The sequence below is a fragment of the Dendrobium catenatum genome, unplaced genomic scaffold (genome assembly GCF_001605985.2).
Source record: "Dendrobium catenatum unplaced genomic scaffold, ASM160598v2 fragScaff_scaffold_1664, whole genome shotgun sequence".
Classification (NCBI taxonomy): domain Eukaryota; kingdom Viridiplantae; phylum Streptophyta; class Magnoliopsida; order Asparagales; family Orchidaceae; genus Dendrobium; species Dendrobium catenatum.
Genome location: NW_021320126.1, coordinates 65,932 through 90,952, shown reverse-complemented (window position 1 = coordinate 90,952; position 25,021 = coordinate 65,932). Strand labels below are relative to the sequence as shown.

Here is a 25,021-nt window from a genome sequence, read left to right as displayed (position 1 = left end):
AGTATGAGTATGGGGATTGCGATGACGAACAATAATCGCCTGTGAGGAAGATTTCCGCGATCAGAATATCGTGATGATAGGTATGGTAGTGGAGACGAGGGTATGGATATGGCGGAATGATCGACAACTTCCGCACTAATTGGGGCAGTAGTGTCATTTTTGTTTTTCGAAACTGTGGAAAGCAGCGTAACGCGGGAGGTAAGGTTCGGTCGCGCAGCGAGGGGCAATGGAAATTTTCGTAATCAGCTCTGTCACGATCACTCCAAACAAATGTTTAACTGCTTTTTAAATAGTAAAACAATAGTGACGCCGTCCCAAACCAGCCCTTAGGGTAACTCCAATGAAACGGTAAACAGTTATTTGCTGTTCTTGCTTTGCTTCAACTGACCGTCATTTTTGACGCCATTTGATCAGAGATGCACTGTTCATCTTCACCATTTTTTTGGTCTCTATCGAACTTGCCGAAGAAACGCGCGAATGACCGTTACGGGTAAAATGACGTTCAATTGGAGATGAATCACAGCATTTTTTAGTTTCAGACATTTTGGAGTGAAAGATGAGATTTTCGGTTGGAGATACCCTTAGTGACTCTTTCAAAACTCTACTTCACGGGAAACATGCAAAGTGGAGTCAATGAAACAAATAAAATGGAGAAAAAGGAAATAGCATAGATGAGCAAAATCATTGAAGAAGCTTTTATGTTTTATCTGCACGCTAAGTTCTCAACTACTTTCAGAACTTTTTTTTTTTGATCAGATAAGTATAAGATCTATAAATGATTCAGAGCTGCTATAAAACTCAAAAGAGGCAATTTGATCCATTTGAGCAACAAAATCTTCTAATTTTTTTTCAACACAAAATCTAAATGATTTAGGATCCACTTGGAGCATCTACTTCTAATAACATTTGTAGAATTATAATTTGGAAAATAAAAATTTCAAAAATAATTGTGCATAACATAAATTTTTTATCTTCACAAAACTAACAACTTTTTAAAAATTATAATCACGAACGAACCCTTAATTCAAAAAGATCTAATCTCTATATTGCATTTGTGCATTTTTTTACAGGACTTTTGAGCTTATCAAGGCAAACTCACATACAAATCACATATGAAAGCTTCGAATCTAAAATCTCTTGATTGATAGCCAAGCTCCTAACCAACATATCAAAGTGAGCTACGTGCATGTGTGCATTACAAAAGCTACAATAACATGGCAGATAAATTTATCGTGTACTATATAGCTTAAGTACAACAAAAATATTATAATATTACATATGATTTGAATTTATATTGGCAATCTATAGTATTTAATGTTGTAATTTACTTTATTAATGAAGATATTCTCCTTTATTAGCTTATTTTCTTTAGGATGAAAGATGTTTGAATGAATGTCATGAAATGGTTACTTTGATATTATTGTTTATGCACATTATACTAATCTTGCTCTAACATATATAGTTATATTCCTTATTGTAAGGGTCAAAAGAAAGTTAGAGAGACGGTTTTTTCTTCAAATTTCTAAAGGAAAAATATTTGCTTGATATCCTCATATAATTTTTGATATAAATAAATTCAAATATATTTTATTTATTATAAAATAAATATAATTAATTTCAAAATAAATTTAATAAATTTAAAAGTACAATTATCATTTGATCATAATGGCATAAATAATTTTTTTTACATTTCAAAATTAGGTTTTTCTTAGAAGCGCCGGCGTTATCCACTCTCCCGGCCTCTGCTCCGTCTTTCTATGCTGTCGCCACATAGAAGAAAGGACGGGGAGGAAGCTAACTCAGATTTTTCTACACAGCGGAAGATAGAGAGGAGAGGATTGATGCCTGCTAACTCTAATCTGTGGGTTCTTCTGGGCCTCGGCATCGCCGGCATACTGATCGTGGCCCGGAAACTGAAGCGGGTTGTGAAGGAGGACTTCGGGGCGTTCGTTGAGCGGTTCGAGCTCCTCCCTCCTCCACAGCCCGCTCCACCCAAAGCTCCTCATCCCCTCACTGGCCTCACCTTCGCGGTCGCAGATGTGTAAGCATTTCCACTTTCTTGTCGACCTTTTGAATTTAGGATTTCATTGGGCTCATTCTCCTCTTTGGGGAGGCGCAGTGGTAATTTTATGTTCAAACTATTTTTATTTATAAGGTAGGGGTAATTGTATGGCAGGATAAATGAATTAGGTGGTTTTAAGTGATGAGAGGACGCTGAGTAAATGGCATTCACTTGAACAACATAATCCCTGCCCCTTTTTCTAGGCCACGGTTTACGGCGTACGGGAAACTGACGATTTTTCTTAGGGTTAAAAATCTTAGGGAGATTTATGCACGTACCGACATTGTATTTTTTATTTTCAACACTAATGTGAGGCATTTGAAATGAACTATTGAATTCATGTAAATTAAATTCATTCATAATTTAATGAAAAAAAAAAATATATATATATATATATATATATATATATATATTTGAATGACATTAATGTAAATGGAGGTAGTTCAATGCTACCATGTTTTTTAGGAGAGTGAAACTTCAATTTTGATGTTAGTTTTGCTCTGCTGGATTTGCTATTGTAAAAAAAATCCACCATGAATATTATTTTTCATTGTTCTAGATTTTTAGTCTTTCTGCTTGGAAGAGGCTAGAGTTTGATGCATTGAAATTCCCGTGTTCCATGTTATGCATAGGCAAGATGATGAAAGGCTAGATGTTTTTGAGGCCTTCCAATGGGTGGGGTTTTTTTTGGGTGATATGAGATATCTCATCATTTTTTCTGTCATCAGCATCCTAGATTTTGTGTTTATCTTGTAGTCTCGAATACTTAAAAAGCCTATGCTCAACTCAAATGTACTTAATCATTTGCATATTGAATACCTTTTTGATGTTTTGTGGCTCTACAAAATGAAAAACCAATGTGGGAAGCCTTTAATCCTCTCTCCGTAAAAGTGAGGCTAGGCCCAAAAATGTGCTGACTTTAATATTAGTGTGGGTAGTTTCTACATCAATTTTATGATAACTCTAAATTTGTACAACTCTTAAACACCCATTGAACATTCCAATTTGGACTCTTGGTTGATTGATGGGGGACCTTTTGTAGTCTTCTTCTACCTTTTCACTAGCATTGTTGAGGTGGCATATGCTCTCTTTCTCTTTTACTTTTTAGCTTGGACAAGGAGAACCTTGGCTTTATCAGCTTCAACTTCGGTTGGGCTGAGAACTTTGAAATAAATCAACCCTTATTGTCACTTTATTTATTCCCCATTTGCTTGATGGGGACTAGCACGGTTTTGGTCTCGAGCTCTAATTGTAAGAGATTAGTTGTTTTATTCGGAGTTGGTTAACTACTCTTTATCGAAGCACATAATGGCTCCTCCAATTTTTAATGGAGTCAATTATTCCATCATTGAAGACAAACACCTTTATTCATCAAATCTTAACGAGATAGAGAAGTTTTGTCGTCATCTAGTTGATATTATGTTCAACAAACATCTTGATTATACTAAAAAGAATGGTGTAGAAGTTTTACATGAATTGACTTGACACTGAATGGTAGTACTCCTAGAAGTCCTTCTTCTTGGACAATAGACATAGCTTGAGGCGGAATGGATCCACAAATAAGTACTACTCAACATTTAAGGAAGTTGTGACCTTCCCATTGTGCTGGCAAACTCCATTTCACGTTGTTACGGTCCTATGCAACGATCTCCTTCATTGTCTTATCATAACTTGGAAGGAGGAAGTTTACTCTGTTGGAACATGTCCACTCGTGGAACACTGTGGCTCCATAATACTCATTACTTTCTACAATGATCTTTAAAGAGTTACAAACGCTAACATGTAGCTATGAAGATAAGGCTGTAGAAGATGAAATAAAAAATTAATGTGCATTGAACACAAAGCTTTTTCTCTGAGCCTCAATATAATTTTATAGGCACTCTCGTCCATCACATATGGGAAGTTGAGTGAGCCTTTGATACTCATTATTCAACGTTCTCAGATGTGTTAGTGATTGATGTGGTAGACATCACATACATTACATCATACAACACTTTCGAAAATTCCCATTATTTTTTAATTTGTGCTTGACGACTTATCTATCTAATTGATGCCAAGTTATCTACTGACCCCTTTGAGTTTGTCAACTAGGTTGACTTACCCTCCCAGATTGATAGAGTACATTTGATTTGATCAATTTTTTATTTTTCTATAATATAAGGCTTTTTTTTAACTCTCCCATATTTTATAGTCTTTTTTTTTACTCATGTGATGAATAGAGTCGCACCTTCGACTAGTTTACTCATCTCATTCCATTACACCCTTAAAGAAGTGCTTGTCTCATGCATAGGATTCAAAATGAGAGTGAAAGTATAAAGCCTCATTTTTGCATTTAGACTTAGCTATTCATGTGTTATATGGCCAGGCCTAATGCAACAACAAGCTTGTTTAAGTTTCAAGGACTCATTGTTCATGGTGTTAGATCAGATCAACAACTCTTGGATCAACAGTCAAACACATAACTCCACAGTTTTGAATTTGCCCTCCCAGATTACTACTTTGTTGAAGTTCTAATTTGAGGCCTTAACTTCATTTATTTGTCCCCATATTACCATTTTTAGTATGCTTGATCGATCTGCCTTGATCTACCATTTGCATCCAATCGAATCATTACAACTTTTCACCTTAATCTGCTCAACTATAATGCTTGCTACTTTCTTCAGATGTCCAGCTATGACTTTCCACACACACTTTGTAACATAACAATCATTTCCATTGCACTCCCTTAAGGGATTAACATGTGGCATATTGTGGTGGGACGTGACATCTGCCTTTAAATACTCCCTAATCTTCCCACACTTTTTTGAGACTTTCGACTCCTAGTAACTGCACATCCATCTCTCAGCTCGCTTGATTAACAACCACATGATTGGTGCCATCCATTGACTCTTTGCTCGGCGCGTTCCTCTTGACTCTGAGTTTCTCAACATTGATCAGTACATTCTTGCACCCATCACATTCATTGCGGATATTCCCTTTTGCATGACCTTCTCTTGTACATAAGCGTATTTCAGACCTTCGTATGAGTTAAACATTGGATTTTGGTTGATATTTGATTCTTGCTTCTTGTAAAATATCACCTCTATTCTATGTAATTCTCCTTCTCATAGCTCGTTGAAAGAAGAATTCTCTAATCCTTGGTTAATGATAGTGAAACATTCATCCTATTTACCAGTGGATGTAAGTCAAGACACCCGAGCTATGTAAAAATTGTCAGGGTTGTCTCTTTCTCTCTCTCAATTTTCCACCATATTCTCCTCACCTCCTTTTTTTCACCAGGTAGGAAGTTGTCCAACTTGACAACTCTCCCTTCTCTCGTTCTCTCTCTCATTAAGATGTTCTAAGTCTACCAAGCATCGCCCATCGACTTACATGGCTGGAAACTAGCATTCACAATTAGAAAGTTGGTTGTTGTTATAATTTATGAAGTAATTTTCTCTTTCAGAAGTGTTATATATTTTGTCTTGTTATTTAGTATGGTAGGAACAATGTACGCGTTTTAGGCTTCATACGAGATAACTTTTTTAGTATTTTCGTGATAGAAAAAATAGACAACAGGAAAATATTATTCATTTGGAAGACTATTTTTTCTAAATTTTTTTAAAAGTTTGTCTTTAAAAAGCTGTTTTTAAGAAAGCTTGCTTGAAACAGTGATTTGTGAAGTAAGCTTTTAAAAGCTAAAGCAAAAACACGTAAGTCGTTCAATCGAAGCTTTATATTTTGGCGATCGAACCTTCATAGTTTGGTAGGAACAATGCCCGGGTTAAATTTACGTAAAAATAGTTTTTATTCTGTAATTGCTAAAGAGGTTTCTCTTTGGACTGAAAGGGATAGTTGCTAAATTCACACAAGGCAGTATCTTATCTTGGTAAATACTTGCGTAACTCTATGCACTATTCAAACTATTACTATGCAGCCAAAGTAGAAGGCTAGATTATGATTTTGCATTTTTCAAATACTATGTTCACAAATAGTTTTGTCTAGTTTCGTATTGTAATTGGATTTCTTTTCATTATAGTTGATAGATTAAACTTTCCTTTCTACTTGATGACCTGTAATTGCATTTTCAAATAGAAATATTTATTTTAATTGAGGTTTAGCTTATGTAGTGTGGAGGATATTTTCTTTCACCATTTGAACGCTTGGTTTTGATGGCCTTTATCATGTGTATGAATTTTATGCCAGCTATTTTATTTAGTTTACCCAAAGGGAAATTTTTTTCTCTGCATTTTCCTAAATATTTTTTAGACCTCTAAACATTCTATTGCTGACCTCTTCAGTTCCATTTCTTAATGTCTTGGGATCATTCATATTTTATGTTTTTGGCATCAGATTTAATATCGAAGGATATGTTACGGGGTTTGGTAATCCAGACTGGGCAAGAACTCATGAAGTTGCAACACACACATCCTCTTTAGTTGCCACGCTCATAGATGGAGGTGCTACATGTGTTGGTAAAACAGTCATTGATGACATGGCTTTTAGGTGAGACAACCAATTTTTTTGCTAGATTAAATTCTCTTTATTTCACATATTTCTACTTATAGTTAGTTTCTTATTTGACATATTAATGCGTTTATTTTTTAATGAATTATCCAATGACATGGCTTTTTGGTGAGACAACTCATTTTTTTGGTAGATTGAAATTTTTATTTCACATATTGCTACTTATCGTTATTTTCTTCTTTGGTATTAATTGGTTTGTTTCTTTACCAATTTATCCATTAGATAAACTTCTAGGGTATGGGCTAGCTTGTCATTTGTTTTGATTTTTCGAACTGCTGCTACACTATTGTTTGACTCCTTTCTTGCTTTTTTTTTTTTTATAAATTTTGCGGTGGATAGTTATTTTTTACTATCAGATTTTTAAGAATGTGATAGTTGCAAGAAAGTTGCTGTATAACCGTTTTGAAAAAAAATATTTGTAATACCCGCAGCAGTTAAAAAAAAATTTTTCCCCGCAGTAATTTTATAGCCACTTTTACAGAAAGTTGCAGCACTTCTAAACAAACTCTTATTCTATCTATTATTTTTAGTTTTTATGACAATATTTTTCTTTCTCATTCTAATAACTTATCTGTTGCTATTACATGACTTTAATATTAAATTTTGTCAGTTTAAGTGGTGAAAATAAATATTTTGGCACACCAACGAATCCTAAGTCTCCTGAACGGATCCCTGGAGGATGTTCTAGTGGGTCGGCTGTAGCTGTTGCTGGTGGCATCGTAGATTTTGCATTGGGTAAGCTTCTTCACTAGATTTTCCTTCTGTTTGGGCTGCAGCAACTATGAGCTTACAATTTTTGAACTTCCATGTAAGGGCTATAAATTAATTGAAATGATTCTTATGAAGCCATTCTTATAGTTTCAAGTTTTGGTGATTTTGGTTCAGTTTTGGTTGTAGCCAATAAAAAAACTTACTAATATTTTTAGTTTCGTTTGTCTTAAAGTTTAGGGCAAAACTAAAGAGTTGTAGTGGAGCTTTGCTTTAAGTTTTAGGCGAAACTCAATGTTTATGCTAAAAACTCATATTTTTAATTACTTTCAATAAAATGCTGTTCAACAGTCACCAAAATCTACTAGAATTTCTTCTTTAAGGTCCATTAATTTTTATGTGTATTTTATCTTGAATTTTAATTAAATAATCCTAGTTGTTCCTATCATAAATATTTTTTTTATAGTAATTTATACTAAAAAATTAATTGTAATCAGAACTGAAATTAAATTCTGAAATTGGCAAAACTATCTAAACAAGATTTTACGATGAGACCAGACCTTAATCAAAATCGCATTCCAAAACCTTATTTTAAGAGTAATTTGTTGCTAACTTGTGTCTTTTTGTGTGCTTCGCCATTTGTATAAGTATTGAGATCTTTATTTAAGAATTGAAAAATATTCCCTTTTAACTTATTATCTATTTAGTTATTGGGCGATCAAGCTCATTTGTGAATACTTTGGTATTTTGGATATCCTTCCAATTAATAAATCTCTTTAGTTTTTTCTTCTTAAAAATAAAAAAACCATCAATGTTCATCACTTTCACACTCATGAGTGAAGAATTGGTTTAAAAAAAGCTTGGGTGATAATAATGGCTATCATTTTATATTTTTCGGAACGTGAAGTCCTATCTCGAATAGATTAGATAAATATGGGCATAGTTTTAGGAAAGGGCTGCTACGTTAATTTTTCCTAGCAAGGGAACCCTTGTAAATATAATATTAGAAAAACGTTACATTGCCTGCTTAATATGCAGCTTAAAAGATTGTCCATCAAACGGTTTCATTTCCCCTTTTTTTTCCTTGTTTGTTAAATTGAGGATTTTAGCTCAACTTTTTTATGAAATTATATATATGTTTATATATTACGACTTATTCGATCAAATATGCATGCATATAATATAATAAAATTTATCTCATATATTTATTACAACTTATTCGTTCAAATATGCAAACATGCAATATAATAAAATTTGATTGTGAGAGAGAGAGAGAGAAAGAAATTATGAGCATACTTCATCTTATCCAGGTTTGTCTTAAAATCAGCTTGGTGATTGGATTGTGCCGAGGTTTAACTTAGGGGTTAGCTAGAATGAGTTTTATCGGAGCAAAAAATTGATTTCATCTTCAAGCAAGTTTTGTCTTCAAGTTAAATTGTTAGTGATGTGAATGGCCGACGATGCTCCAATTGTGATGTGATACAACATGCGGTGAAATATGAATTGCACGTTAGAGATTAATGAGAGTTTAACTTTGCAATGTTAACGATAAAATCTAGCTTACTCAAGTTGGATTCAAGAAACTTCGTGATAGATTATGTTAACGGCAGTGATTACATTTAAGAATTACAAGAGTCTTGCAAAAGATAACCAAAAGAAAATTAAATAATGCAAATAGCTACTACTAAAGCTACACGTTTAAAATTTAGACCATTCACCTTGAGATCCGTCACTTGTTTTGAAAGTGGTGGCTAGCGAAAGAGAATTGTAAGTAGACTTAGCGATGTCACTAATAGGCAAGTGATCTTGAGAGGACTCGTCGCCGGGAAGGAAGCCGGAGTTGGAGAAGCCGGTGGGTGTCCGCGGATGGTCCAATTGTAGTCTTCAAATTGCTCATCTACGACATCCACGAGCGTAGGGAGGATGCGGTTCAAATAGTCTTTGACGGTGTCGTCGGGTCCAAACCCTACGTAAAAGAACGGCGAGCGAGTTATATGTATACTTTCGTAGACGTCGAGCACTAACCCACTGTCAATCTCGGGATCCGCCATGCATCTTGCCGGAAAAGAAGGGACACAAATAAATGGGGAGGAGAGGAAGGTGGCGGGTTGGAGGAGGATGGTGGGATGGGTTGGGGCACTTGACTAGTCTGAGTAGAGAAAGACGATTTTAAGATCAAAGGGAAGCTCAGTAGAACAGAAAAGCTTCAGGAAACCAATAATTTCCGTTTCTGATATTGAAATAATGGGGAGACGTGGAGAGGGGAAATTGAGAAAAAAAAATTCAAAACAATTCCAAAGGAGGCGTGGCAGCAGTTTTGAGTAAAATCTGTAATAATTCAGAAAGGAGGGGAGGCGGCTGGACTAGAGAAGGAGGCAGAGAGGATTTAGCAAAGTGGGGACCACGTATTTGAATGGCAAATTTTGAGTAAAATCTGTAATAATTCAGAAATTTTTAACAAAGGAAACGTCCCTTTAATTGATGGTAGAGATCAGGCAACGTTTGAATTTCAAATAGACTTTAAAACTCAATTAAAACAATTGCCTAAATTCTAGGAGTCAATTAAGGAAGGTAATCAAAGGTTCATGAGGAGTTTTGAATTTCAAAATCCAAAATTCTAAAGGGGAGGCGGGATGGAGCTGCGGAGCTGGTTGTCGGGATGCTGGCCGGCGGGTGGCTGGGTTGTGGACGGCGGGAGGGTGGCTGGGCTGTGGCCGGCGGGAGGCTGCCGCAAATGGGCCGACAGCCTTGGCGGCTTGGAGCAGGTGGCGACAACAGCAAGAAAAAAAAGAAAGTGAAAATTTCTAGGGATTCGAGCGTGAATTCCACTCTTCACAAATGCTTCGACCGGATCTCCACGACGACGAATCGATCACAAGAAAAAAAGGAAAAAAAAATGGTAGAACAAGAAGATCTAGAACTCACAAAGAGATCTAACTTCTCCTACGAACTCACTAAGAAATCGAGGAGGGTGAACTCACAAAGAGATCATAAGTGGCAAATATCTTTTCATTCATCAAAAGCTAACTATTACATAAGAAAAGGGCCATATAAATAGGCCTCAAAATGACAAGAAAGCAAAAGACTAAAATGCCCCTCGGGCTACAATAACGACCAAATACCCGTAAGGGCAAAAATGGAAAAACATAAAACACAAATAAACTACTACATAAAATGATGAAAATAAAGATCATGATCGTGGCCGTCGATCTCCGGCATCTCCTGATGGTACACATGTCGCAATCTCTGACGATGTCCTCATCAAATTGTAGTCGGGTCGTCGACGGGTGAGGACGCGCACGATGTCTGGGACAACTCGATCCAAATAATCTTCAATGGTGGCGTCGTCTTCAAATCCTACGTCGAAGTACGGAGATCGTAAGATGTCGAGATTTCCATTGGCATCGAACACGAGTCCCCGCTCAAATTTGGGATCTGTCATTCGACATTGAAATGGAGAGGGGAAGCGTCGTCTTCTCCTTTCCTTGGCTTCTCAATTCACAAGAGAAGCTAGATGGGGGCGGCGGGAGCAGGAGGAAGAGGGGAGGCCGGCGGGTGCAAGGGGAAGGCTAGGGTTGGAGAAAAGAGTTTAGGGAATTATGGAGGGGATTAATCAAAAACTAAAATTTAATTTTAATTTTGAGTAATTTGGGAGAGAATTGACTTGAAATTTGAATTTCAAATCAAATGAAATTAAAGCCTTAATTGGGGAATTATTGGGGAGCTAAAAAGGGGGGAGGCCGGCGGTTTCAATAGAGGAGAGGGACTGAAATAAATTTGGGAGGGAGTTTTATTTGAAATTAATTTTAATTTCAAATGGGTGAGGGATTAATGGGGCAATTAATGAGGTGGAGCCTAGTGAGGCCGGCGGCATCAAGAGAGAGAGGGAAAGGGGTGGGAGCAATTTACAAACCTTCCAAATTTGCTTATTTGCATGAAGAGGTTTGATTATGAAATCCACTTTGATTCAAATTTTGAAATGATTTGAATTTGAAAACTTTCCATATTTGGCTTTGACAAATTTGGAAATTTTCAACTCAAATAATTTTTAATTTTCAAAATTTGAACAAGTGGGGAGTGGGGAAAAGGGCCGGTGGTGGAGGAGGTGGGGTGGTTGGCGGCCAAGAGGGGTTAGGGTTGGCGGGTGGGGAAAAGGCGAGGATCGGATGATGGGGATCGACCACGAGTCACAGACTCTTCCAATGACTAGCGGGTATTGCTTTTCGCCCTCACCTTGGGCTTTCGTTCTCCTCTCTAACTCTCCACAAGAAGAAGAAGAAAAAAGATAACCAAAACAAATTTCATTCAAAATATTCATTAACCTCAATACAACACATGAGACCACTATATATAGGTCTCAACTCATGAAAAGAGAAATCACGAAATTGCCCTCTGGGCTACAATAACAAAGTAACTCCCCACAGGGGTAAAAATGAAAAGACTGCAAATGAAATAAAATAAAATGAAAATACATCATGACATCTGAATCAAAAGTAGAGGTGCTGAATCATGGCCATAGATCTGCGGTTTCGCCGACGATAAACATGTCGGTAGCGTCTGTCGATGTCCTTATCATTTAGCATTATACCAAGCATGAAATTACAACAAAATAAAATAACTTTAATTAATTAAAGATGGAATAATTGGATTTTATTTTCTCGCTTTTCTCGTGACATACAACAATTATATAAGTTGAGTTTGGAATGTATTTATCATATAAGGTTTAGGTTGGCAACACTCATTAGGCTTGTATGGAGAGCGAGGATTCATAAAATTGACCACTAATAATTAGATAAAGTTGATGATGATAATGATGAAGGTGTGGTATACTTTTTGGACTAACAACAACATTAATCTTTTATCCCACAACATGGGGTCGGCTGAATGAATTATTTTTCTTTATTGTGTCCTTTTAAGAGTCAAATTCTCATTTAAATTTAATAAAAAAAGTTTATTTCTAATATTTTCGAGTCAAATCCTTTCAGGTCTACCTCTACCTTTCTTAACATAGACGACAATGAAGAAAAAGGATTTTGAAGAAGAGTAACTTAGGACGCTAGACCATTTAGTTCAATTAACAACTTGAAAAGCCCAAAATGATTGAGAAGGCACAATGTGGTTCTATAACCAAAGGCTCAATTGCCCTAGATCCACAAGCGTGCAATTACGTGATTTTTTACTATGGGCATGCACGAGATACAAACAATAACTATTTTCTTGTCTTCTTTTGATTGTCCTCTGTCCTAGTATGATTTATACCTAACATTGTGATGCTTATGAAATTATGCTTCTTTAATCTTGTAAATTTGTTATGTGATTTTGTTTGTGGCTTAGCTATGCTTATTTGGTTACTGGAAGATAATTATTATTAGTTATATATAGCACGTATCTTCATTATGAAGTTTCTTTCGAGTGTCTATGATTTGGCGTTGTCATTGTGAATATATCATCACAGAAACATTTTCTTTTGCAATGTTAAGGAAATTCGAGTGCTTGAAAAAGTGCCTTGGTAAGATTGTGATAAGGTCTCTTTTACAATGTTGTTGAAGGCAAATCGAGTGCTTGACAAAGTGCCTTGGTAAGATTGTGATAATGTCTCTCACACCTCGTAAGTAGGCACCATTTTTATGACACTCTTGGCGAGTCTATTGTTTGAAGGTGTTATGTAGAGGGTGTAGAGCTAGTACTTTGAAGGATATGTTAGCTTTAATCTGAAAAATTTACATGAGTTGTGTGAAGTCAAATAATAGTTGGGGAAATAACAATGCATATTAAGAATTGCAATAAATTAATTGTTGGCTTCAAAGTTTCAAGTTCTACAATTATCAATCTTGCTGATGAAGGTGATGAGTTTGGGGTGAGAGAGATGAAGAGAGGGAGTACTGCAATCTAATGAGAGAGAATAGAGTTTAAATGATGGAGAAGGTGAAGTAGATATTTGCGAAAACTCAATAATATCTAGGTTATGCATGCTACACTGGGTTTGCTAAATATGCTTTTCTGGGTACTTCATCCATAAATGTCTTAAGCTTGCTTTTGAAACTTGGAATGTAAGAAAATTTAAAATGTTTTATTATTTTGTCTAATATATTTTAGTGTGAGGATTATCATTTATACTCTTTACAAATAATCTATAATTGAAATATGCTTGTCAAATAAAATTATTGATAATTTTTAGAGAATGATTTTACTCCGGTGAGCGCTAAGGTTTGTGCTTTGTGCCTTTTATCATCTTGAGGATGCCTGGCTCTTTTGAGCCTAGCATTTTTGATATCAATGGTTTCACCAAATAGTGAAAAAGGAAACAGACAATCATATTATATGTGCAAAAGAAAACCGATAATGATGTTATATGTTATCAGTAACTAGTCATTGTTTGGATTGGTGCATATGCAGTCATCGTTTTTTTTTAACTCCCAGATGCATGCAGGAATGGACACCGTAGGTGGTGTGAGAGTACCTGGGGCTTTTTGTGGAATTTTGGGGTTTAGACCATCGCATTCCATCTTGAACAATGGTGTTCTTCACGTCTCTCCAAGTTTAGATGCCCCTGGTATGTTTTTATGAGTTGCATACCCCTCTCTACCTTCTCTTTTACCTCTTTATTACATCATTCGCGGCATTACAATTGTGTTTGTCTTCATTTTGAGTTATTTGTAATTTGTTTCGCATACTTGTGTGGTACTTGATATTGTCTGTTTAGGGAAATTCAAGTTACTAGTTCATTGTGAAATTTTTATAGTCTGCCACTGAATATGGTATGAAAAGGTCCATTATGTTGCCATGCGTGCATGGCTGAGGGAAATTCTGATCTTGAACTACTTTACCATGGAGTCATTAGAGTACATCTCTTCTTTTCTATTAATTTCTTTTGCCCATTAATTCAAATGTGTTGCTTTGTCCTTGAGGCTAAATCAAATTGATTGATCAAAACTTGTTCAAGCAACAAGAAAAAGTTTTTTGTTGTATACAATTTTTTTTAATTTTCTATCGCACACAAATAAAGCATGCATGAACTGGTTTCATTTAGACTGAAGAACCCAAAAATCAAGTTTATTTGTCCCCGCTGGATCTGGTCTGTTCTTTAAAGGTCTCACGACTGCTTAATAATCGAAACGGTACAATGGAAAATGGTTTTACTTATTTCTTTGGGAATCGAAACGGCACACAAATAAAATGTTTTTACTCTTGCGGTTATAGGCCTTTTCTGTCTAGAACTTTCTGGGAATCGAGTTTTCAAATCTCTTAGTACAAAACCTCAACTCACTGACCTTTCTCTGTTTTTTTCTACAACCAGACGGTTCCAACACATGCCTTGTAACATTGTACTATGTACCCATAGTACTCATTTCTTTGGCCATCCTAGCTTCCACTTCTTACACTCCTAAGGCTTCGAACCCATGCGGTTTGCTCCCGTTTCTAATTAGGTTGGTTTTGGACCTAAATATGCATTTGACATAACGAGTGAATTGACCTCTATAGGATAACTGGTGGACACATTTTGTATGATTTTAATTAATACTTTGTTGGCTATTTGCACTTTTTGCAGGACGCAAAACATGAATAAGTTGATTAATTGCTTTTATTTATAGGGTTGTTTGCCAAAGATCCCAGTGTTTTGCATCGTGCAGCTCATGTGTTACTCAAACTTCCATATGCCGATGTACGTCCACCTAGACGTGTTATAATAGCTGATGATTATTTTCAGTTAATGAAAATTTCTTCTAGAAGGATAACTCAAGTGGTCACAAAAACAGTGGAGGTGCTGTTTGGGAGTAAGTTCATGCATCATCTATTGTTTTCTTCAGATCTTAGAAATTCTTATTATTATTGAGGGTCTGTTTGCGGCAGTTTTATTACTGATTTGTATTTCAGATTGTTGCCGCACTTTTTGTTGCTTTCTAAAACGTAGCAAGCTACTTTTGACAGTCAGAGCTGCTAGACTGTGGTAGTTATAAGAAAACTATATATATATATATATATATAATACTGATAATAGTTTAAAAAATATATATTTCTGCTATGGCTCTATATTCACCTTCACAAAAAGTAGCTGCCCTAAACAGACCCTGACTTATGGTTGCTTTTGTTTTACTAATATGGTGTGGTGATTGCAGAGCAAAGTTTGAGCCATGCCAATGTTGGTGAATATCTTGCGTCTAAGGTTTCTAGCTTAAAGAAGTTTCAAGTTGGCGCTGTAAATGGTGATTCAAAAATTTCTTCATTAACATCACTTGCTAGTGCCATGAGGTTGCTTCACAAGTGAGTAGTTGCCTTAACACCTTTTCGTAACACTTTCTTTGTGGTATGAATGCCAAAAGTATTAAAGGAATTTTTATTTAAAGTAAACTCATCTGATTTTGAACGTTAATATTTGCTTTTGTGGGTCTGTAATTGCAACTTCGTTTTTTTCAAATGCAGGGAAAGTTTTAAGTGATAGTAAAATTTTCCCAGCTCTGTTTCCTTTTTTTAACATTTCTTTTGGGTATTTTTATCTGTTATATAATCACAAAATTTATTGGATTTAAGCAGTTTGTTTGGATTCTGATTTGTTTCATGTATCACTTTTATGCTTCTTTGAGGGTTCTGACGAATGCCAAAGAGCCCACTGACCTTTATATTTGTTAGACAGAATGGTGTTTTTTTAGCATGGGAAAGTGCTAATTATTATACTTGTTAATATGATGAATTTAGTGTAAAATATCATAGTAAGGATGGTTTGAAATTTTAATCACTTTCACAAAATCTTCCAAATTCAACAGAGCAAACTAAATACTAAACTTTTGTTTATAAACATTTCATAATTTTCACCATTTTTCTCGATTTCTTTTCAAAATACATGTTTTCAAAAAGATAAATTGATACACGTTATTTTTACAGATATAACTTCCGATGTTATTCACTTGGTGTATATGAACTCTCTTCTTTTACCCATTTAGGTTAAAGGACATTTTTATAAAATTAATTATCAACTAATGGATGAGTTAAATAACTTAGTGGCTGATTATGTTTTTAAATCATAGTAATTCAAAAATTAGAAAATAACATGCATGCATATCTTTATATCTAATTCGTTAAATAGTATATTTTAATGAACATAATGAAGAATGTATTTGTAACTTTTACGATGGTAGAATAAATAACCATTAGCTTTTTTTATCATTTTAAGGTCTTATCGTATGCTATAATACACTCATCACTCGAGCACCGCCTAAATTATACCATTAAAGGCGCATCATTTCATAACATTTTCCTTTCTATCCCCTTGAGGGTACGCAATCATTTTCCTTTTCTTTACCTTTACGCATGGGTACATTGCGTCTCTAGCCAATATATTATGGAGATGACTCTATTCTCATACAACATATTATTTGCATTCTTTTAATCATGCATTTATTTTTTATAATATTTTTCATATCATATCATGAAATCATCATTGAATTTTTAAATCATAAGTACTTCATAGCAATATGAGAATTTCATAAGTGAGAGAGAAAATCACTTTAGATGTTTGTAATAGCAGCATGGTATTAACAAGAAAATTCAATGCATATAAGGGGTCGTAATAATTGCCAATGATTGCACAAAAAAAAAAAAGGGTCGTAATAATTAATGCATTCTATTTAGAAGAGTAGAAATCTTTACTATAAAATAGAAACATAATTGCCCACATCAATTTGTATGACTTGATTTTTGCTTGATCTTTGAAGGTCGCTTCCTTCATCTTGATACTTTTATGATATAATATTTTGATAATTTCTGTAAATATTTTAATACTCCAAGCTCGCTAGTTTATATTTTTTGCTCTTTATTAATTATTATTTTTTCATTTTATTTTATTATTTTCTACATTAATTCATACAAAAAAGATTCATCATTAAAATTTATATTTTTTATTAGCATAACCTATATATATATATATATATATATAAATATTATATCTCAAAATAAAATTGTTTAAAATTCAACTTTCTTTGAACTTTTTTTTGGCTTCGTTTGGGACGGCTTTCTTATTGCTTCTTAAAGTAGTTTTTTAGTAAGAAAGTCATCCCAAATGACGCCTTTATATATATATATATTCCTTCTGTCTTTTTTTTTTTCTTCTTCTTTTTATAGAAACTCTAATGATATCTTTTAGTTTAAAATTGGGTTTATGATTCATAAAAGTGTACATAAAACTTACTCTTAGCTTAAGGGAAATGAAGAATAGTCTTTCTTTCGGTGTTGAAATCATCACCTTACAGTGCTATCTAAGCCTGCTCAGCCTCTCCCTGCACGTGCACATCAGCTACTACTCACGCACACTACTGATTCTGATCACGCTCGTTTGAGTCACTTGTTCATGCCCTCCCTCGCCATATCTCACTTCCATTAGGGATTAAGTTGATGTTGCTTCAAATGATTGTGTAACAGTTGTTTGGATAGGTATTCTTATAGTGTGTGTCTATATATATAAACCATTTTAGTTTAATTATAAAATATTAAGTGATTGAAATTATTATTTTATTAATAATTTTAGAGTTAATAATTTTAAGTTATTACTCATAAGGCTTAGTTTTTGCACTTTTGTGGGATGTATAACAGTAATTGTGCCTTTATTAAAGTTGGAAGCTAAAATATCATTGCAATTGTTGAAGTTGAAATTGGATAATTGTCTCTCTCTCTCTCTCTTTATGTATGTATATATATATATATATATATATATATATATATTCACATACATTTATTTGGAACTAATTTTATTTGGTTTAATTCATGATGGTTTTTATTTTTTATTTTACTTCAACCACTTTTATTTGTAGCTTAGTCTCGTTCGTTGCTTTTTTTTTAATGATCTCCAAATAAATTCTGCCATAAATATTGCTCTCAATCATTGTGTTAATTGGTATTTTACCTATTCTTTCGTTCTAAACCCTGTTTTTCTTTTGGTTAAATCTGTAAGTAAACTATTTATGTCTATTAAATCCAGGTATGAATTCAGAATTAATTATGAGAATTGGATAAACTCTGTCAAGCCAACAATTGCTCCTTGTGTATCAGATAATTTGAGTGCACCAGAAGAAAATGGCATCCTTATCAACTGCTGTCAAACTGCAAGAAGTGAAGTGCAACTGGCTATCCATTCTCTACTAAAGGTATTTGTTAAGTTTTTTCTTAAATAAATTTTTTAACCGTTGTATGAAGTTGTTACAATATAAGCAATTAGAACTAACAAAAGATAAAGTACAAAACAAGTTACAAAACAAATGATAACTTGATAATAAAGAGAAAGTAGCCCTTTATAGATGATGAGTGACCCCATTAAGTCTTTATGAGTCAAGAAACCTAAATTGTTTGGTGAATATTGTGTTTTTCTTGAAGTCTAGTAAATCTTGTGTATTAGAATTTTTTTTTTCTATTATTGCTGCACCGCTTGGAAAACACGATTGGAAATCTTTTATCCACTTGTTTTTCAATGTTTGAAAGACTAGTGTATGATTGTTCAGATTTTGGATTAGTAGAGGTAAACCTAAAAAGACTTGTTTATAAAGTATTAAAATTGACATTTTTTTATGAGCCGATCCCATGTCGGAGGATAAAGGATTGTTGTTGTTGTAGCATCCTCAACAACAGGATGATCATGAGGAGATTCCTACGCCAGCCTTGAAACTTTGGGTTGATGTATCAACAATATAGGTGGGCGCAAATTCTCCCAACATGAAATTTATTTTTATTTTTAAAGTATTATTAGAGATTTTCTTTTAAATTGATTTCATATAGTCTTCAATTCATTAATTTTGTCACCACTTACATTGCCTCATACTCTGTCACAATGATAAAGCGTTATTTCATTAGAGATTACTGCATGTTAATAGATGAGTTATGCCTATGTTGTGTTATACAATATACTAGAGAGTGCTATTTTTTTTTTATTTTAATTTTAATGAAAAGTAGGGCAAACCTTTTTATTGATAGTGAAAATGAATTATACTTAAAAAAATAACAACAACATCAAGTTTTTATCCCACTATGTGGGGTCGGCTACATGGATCCTTTTTTTCCATTGTTTCTTGTTAAGATTCAAATTCTCATTTAAATCTAATAAAGAATGGTCAGTACTAATATTTTCTAAACAAGTCTTTTTAGGTCTACTCTATCTTTAAAAAAAAAAAAGTGATAGCAAAGTTTGAACAAAGAAAATTGATAAAAATATTCAAATAGTATGAGTATAATTTAAAAGATCTTCGTATTGGATTCTCCTCCATAATTTTGTGAATTTAAAATGTTTTTTCCCCCTTTATATTATTGATCCAAAAATAAACAAGAATGATTATCTCAATCCAAAGGATCTTTTCCTTTTCCTTTTTGTTAGGGAAGCTGACACCGATTCCAAAATAAGGGATGATAGACAATGAAGGAAAACAATATGCTCGTTGCTAAATGGATTACAAATACAAAAGATGGTATGTAAGTGTTACAATTGACACTTAAATTCCAAACGTAAAGAAAGAACAAGAAACCCAATGCAGTTAACTCCCAGCAAAAAAATCTTAAAGCTCCCGACCGAGGTTCTAGCGCCTGTGAATTCTCAATTTTCTATTCTCTTAGAAAGCATGCTATTTGCATCAAAGCTTTTAGGCAACTTATCCCAAAAAATATATACAACCAACCCTACCTTGCAGTTGGAATAAAAAGGAAGGCACTCTAGACAGGCTAACATAAACCTTGACTTAAAATAACTTAACCAACATAAAAACAGAGAAGTTCCCATCACCAACTTGTGAGTATTCTTGGAAATTTGTTTCTAGCAAGACTCACTGCATCAACTACCAAATCTGCGGCTAACCACTGCTTCTATTTTTGAATATGAACACCAAAAATTCCTTATCTGACCTGTGCTAGGCTTGTAGAATTTGTTTTTCAGAAAACTAGCTTGACTGGAATTTCCAGCAACCAAAAATTATCAAAAGAAGAGGAAAAACCAGGAGAATAACTGGTCAACCAAACAAAGTAATTAATATGAAAGAGAAGAAGAATAGAGAACCTGATAGGAGGCATCCCTAGACACTAAACTGCAAACTGAAAAATAATTTGTGTTACTATAAACCTTTTTTTTAACGTGTCTTGCTTGAAGTTTTCAGTTGTCCACCTTGCTGTCTGTCACCCAAGCATCAACAACGATCAAATTGTTCAACTGAAAAATGATGTTAGGATGATAAGGACATCAGAAAATGGCACCTCGCATGCACTTGAATGATCTTGTAGAATGAGATCGAAAAGAAGGATAGCACAATTGATAAATATGAAGTTATGTGAAACACACACTGCAATGAATGTAGGTCACCTTATATTTAGTTTAGTTCTATTAATTTAAATTTTAAAGGAAGGATAATGACACTGATAACAGTGAGTTCAATCATGAATGCTGAAGAATGAATGAAGCTAACGCTATAGTTTTTTGAGAAACATCGATAGAATGTTTTAATACAAAAAATTTAGTCTCTGATTCGGTTCTTTGTTTTCATGGGCCTTTCCTTGTGACACATCTTGCTTCTATCTTAACCTCCACGCAGGATGATGGGATTCTTGTTCTTCCTACAGTGTCAGGCCCTCCTCCGAAACTCAATTCAAAGGAACTTTTATCTGAAGATTATCAGAGGCGCTTATTAAATCTCTCAGCTATTGCAAGCATGTCAGGTTGTTGTCAGGTAAGCTTTCTCAGATGTCTGGTTAAACATGCAAATGTGTCATATGTATTGCTACGTTTATTTATGTGCATATTTGTATGCACTCAAACTCCTGCTCAGCAAATTATGTCCAGAAAATGATCTATTTCATCCCTTCCTCTTATTTTGTGGATATTATTTTATGTAGATAACAATACCCCTGGGATTTCATGAAAAGCTACCTGCGTCAGTCTCCTTCATTGCAAGGCATGGAGGTGACCGTTTCCTACTTGACACAGTTAAAACCATTTACTCCAACCTTCAAGACCAAGCTGATATAGTCGTGAAGTCTTCCTCACAAAGCATCAGTGTAAGCAAGGAGGAATCTGCTGAAATCGCAAAAGAGAAGGTCCATCTTACTTGCTTAAGCTAAATTTTAGTGATAGTTCTTATCTATGTTCATGAGTACTTTGAGCATGCTATCCTCAAAATTGGACATTTGGGAAAACGGTGTTAAATCATGAAAACTATTTCAAAGTTTTTGGTAACATTTTACTGGATCATACGTAGCTTTTATTTGGGAAAAAAATGTCTAGACTGTTAGAAGAAGCTAATCTAAATAGATGGGATGATTATGTAGTTAATAGGGCTGAGTCAAGTCCTATAATGGCATTCAATTTTAACCAAATTTAATTTCGAAACATTCCTTGACATTTACAGGCCAGCTAGTGCTTAGAAATAGTGTCTCTGCCTCAACATATTATGTTTTTTAGTCAGTTGAGCTGGAGGTATTCTCAGGTTTTAGGCATGCAAATCTTTATGTTACTCTTGAATATCTTCACCTTAATTTACTTGTGCTAATATTTCTCCAGTACTCTAATTATCTATCAATCTGACTATTGCCATGCCACTAACTTGATGATGTTATTTCTGTTCATAACACTTGTGGCGAATTTTCCCTTGTAATGACACAATATAACAGGGCAACAATGCTTACAAAGAAAAGCAGTGGCAGAAAGCTATAAACCTATATACAGAAGCAATCAAGCTAAATGGAAAAAATGCTACGTACTATAGTAATAGGGCTGCTGCATACCTGGAATTGGGAAGGTACTATTTTGGAAACAGGGAGCAATGTCACATGAGTTATTATGTTTTTTTTTTTTTTTTTTTTTTTTTTTTTTTTTTTTTTTTTTTTTTTTTTTTTTTGCTTGTATTTATTTATTTGTATAATTGATAGCTTTTATATTTGTTCATCCAGTTATATGCAAGCAGAAGCTGATTGCAGCACTGTCATCAACCTAGATAAGAAGGTAAGATTTTATATCTTAGAATCATAAATGAAGTTCTTAAACTTTTTTGCTAATGTTTTGATCTGTACACTTGTCCTGTTGTCTAGGATGGGATTCTAGTTTATGCAGCCTATGAAAATGTTACCTATTTTTGATCTGCAGAAAAAAAAAAATATGCCACATTCAAATCGACCCGAGCCTAGATTTGTGCTTTAAAGTTAGATCAAGTTTAAAGTATATTGTTTATGATGATCCCTCTCTAAATTCTAGTTATGTTCACACTTAAAAGGGCTTCTGGTTATTGATGAACTTGTCATCTAGTCTTTACTAATCAGGCTGGTTCACGAGCCTACATGAAGTGGAAATTTTTCTTTGAGATCAAGAAATTGAGCATGCTCGTTCACCAGGATTCACCAGGATTCTTAGGAACATTCAAATATTAAACTTAATTTGACTGTCATGAATGGATAAATGTCTTCCATATCTGTTATTTATATGTTTCTTGTCATCCAATTTTGAAATCTTCTTTTGGATTACGGACTTCTGATTAGTTCTCATTGTATTATTTTTACTCAGTTCTTCATCACAACATTTTAAATGCCTCCGAGGGACAAAGCTATCAAAGAATTCATCTGTATTTTCTTAATTGTTTGTCAAGTTACTAGAGGAACACATCTTAGGTTTTAAACACACTAATATCCTGAATTTCTACTGCTATTTGTCTATTTAACTTCGATCATCATGCTCATTTCTTCTTCATTTGCAATTCAATTTATCTCTGTCAGAAAGTACGATCTAATGGCTTATTCCCACCCTTTACAGAATGTTAAAGCCTTTTTAAGAAGAGGGACAGCAAGGGAGATGCTGGGCTATTACAAAGAGGCAATAGAAGGTCTCTCTCTCTCTCTCTCTCTCTCTCTCTCTCTCTCCTCTGTTGCTGAACTAAGAGGAAGATGATAATTTTGTAGAATCTGAATTTAATGTCATCCGTGTGCTGCTAGAACAACTCTCCAATTCTACTATGAATTCCTGAATAAACTTTAAAGAATGCTTTTATAACTATTTGAATTATCTAATCCTTCTCAATCTTACAGATTTTAGATACGCCCTTGTTTTGGAGCCAACAAACAAGACGGCAAATAGTGCTGTTAATAGATTGAAGAAATTCATACCTTAAATGCAATTCTGGCACAAATTGGAAGGAAATTACCCACACCAGACAATCTACTTGTCAAAAACATCACAGGTGCAATTTACTAGTTTTCTTGGTGCTCACGCTGCACTCCAGGTCAAAAATTTGAAGAACTCTAACGCTTGTTAGTGGTCCAGCCAGTGCTATTAAACAGTACTCGCAGCGTTTGAATTCAGGCTTGATTTCTCTTATTTTTCTGCACAGTAGGGTTTAGTACAGTTTTGGGTTCTATATCAGAGGATTTCAGCAAAAAGACATTAAATGTACTCTTCTTCCACACAATTTATTGTAATATGACAAGGATGGGCTTCTTTAGGTTTCAATTGTTACAGTTCTTTTAATGTCATGTTTTTTATTTTATTTTTTTCTTTGTTATGTTGTATGCAATAGAATCATCTTATTCTCATATATAAATGTGAGTTTCTATAAGTCATTTTATATGATAATTATCAATTGCCAGTATGTGGGATTATTATTTTGAACTTGACAGTGTTGCTCGTCTTCCGCCGCCTGCGTTCGATTGGCCATTGCCTGCAGCACTAAACAATCTCATCATCTTCTGCTTTTCTATCTTGCATCCTACGAGAAATTATTCTACACGGACGCCGAACACCGTCCGGAGATCAACCAGAATGTGTCATGTCACTCCGTTGTGTATCGCGGCTAGGTACTGTTGACGTGGCTGGCTGCACCTGATTCACCTCCGGACGCAGACTGCATCAGGTGTCTTGCGTCCGGCATCGGATAAGCATTGCAGGTATGCTTCAGCCTCAAATGTGTCCTTTCAATTACAGGTTTCATATTCTGCTAATTTTTTCTTGTAAAATGAGTAAAATCCAGTTGGTTGGTTTTTCATAAGTTTTTTTCTTTATTTGGTTTCCTGAACTTCGCTGTTTGGTGTCCCGTTTGTATCATGATTTAGGTTAGAATTAGTATAAATCTTTCTAAATAATTTTTGGGGGGCTTTAAACCCCATTATTTTGATAAATACTATTTCAATCTTGTTATTGATTAAATTTAGAATTTACTAAATCTAACATAATGTAACTAATAATAAAAATAGTTGGTGGTGGAATCCAAATGTGCAAAAAAAGATTAAAAATAAAAAAATTTGTTATAAAAATTAGTTTAATTTTAAAAATTCTGATAATTGGGAAAGATATAAAGAGACTCGTAAGAAATTTAAAAAAGTCAATATGCGACGCAAAGATCTTAGCTTTTAGTGATTTATATAGTAGATTAGAATACTAAGGAGGGAGAAAGATATATATATAAGTTAGCCAAAAAAAGAGATAGTAGTAAGGATTTAGTTCAAGTGAAGTGTATTAAGGATGAAAATCAAAAAAAGAATTTTCTTAGAAGATGAAATTCAATAAAGGTGGATGTGATATTTTGCTAAATGCACACAACTCTCCTTGGCCTATTGGTTGAGAGCTTAGGCTTCCAACTAAGAGGTCCAAGGTTCGAGTCTATGTGTATGCGTTGTGTGTGTGAGTTTGCCTTAAATGGCCTAAATGTCCCAAAAAAAAAACGTTCATCAAAAAATATGTTGGATGTGACTTTCAAATTTAAGGAAAATACTTTATAAAAAATATTAAAAATAATTTTAATATAC

The 25,021-nt window shown here is 34.2% G+C and overlaps 1 protein-coding gene across 1 annotated transcript; it reads left to right on the top strand.

Moving 5' to 3' along the window:
• The first annotated feature begins 1,694 nt into the window (after positions 1-1,694).
• On the top strand, positions 1,695-23,849 carry LOC110091817 (outer envelope protein 64, chloroplastic). The gene is made up of 13 exons (XM_020816065.2): positions 1,695-2,041; positions 6,395-6,547; positions 7,179-7,303; positions 13,707-13,829; positions 14,869-15,051; positions 15,394-15,538; positions 18,246-18,411; positions 20,830-20,964; positions 21,131-21,331; positions 21,905-22,032; positions 22,184-22,235; positions 23,037-23,106; positions 23,309-23,849. The coding sequence occupies exons 1-13, from the start codon at positions 1,758-1,760 to the stop codon at positions 23,389-23,391; spliced, it is 1,848 nt and encodes a 615-aa protein (XP_020671724.1). The 5' UTR covers positions 1,695-1,757; the 3' UTR covers positions 23,392-23,849.
• Positions 23,850-25,021: the final 1,172 nt, after the last annotated feature.

Coding starts and splice junctions, on each gene's coding strand:
- LOC110091817 (XM_020816065.2), top strand. CDS start 1,758: ATGCTGTCGCCACATAGAAGAAAGGACGGGGAGGAAGCTAACTCAGAT. Junction 6,548..7,178: donor ATTGATGACATGGCTTTTAG/GTGAGACAACCA, acceptor AAATTTTGTCAG/TTTAAGTGGTGAAAATAAAT. Junction 22,236..23,036: donor TCATCAACCTAGATAAGAAG/GTAAGATTTTAT, acceptor CACCCTTTACAG/AATGTTAAAGCCTTTTTAAG.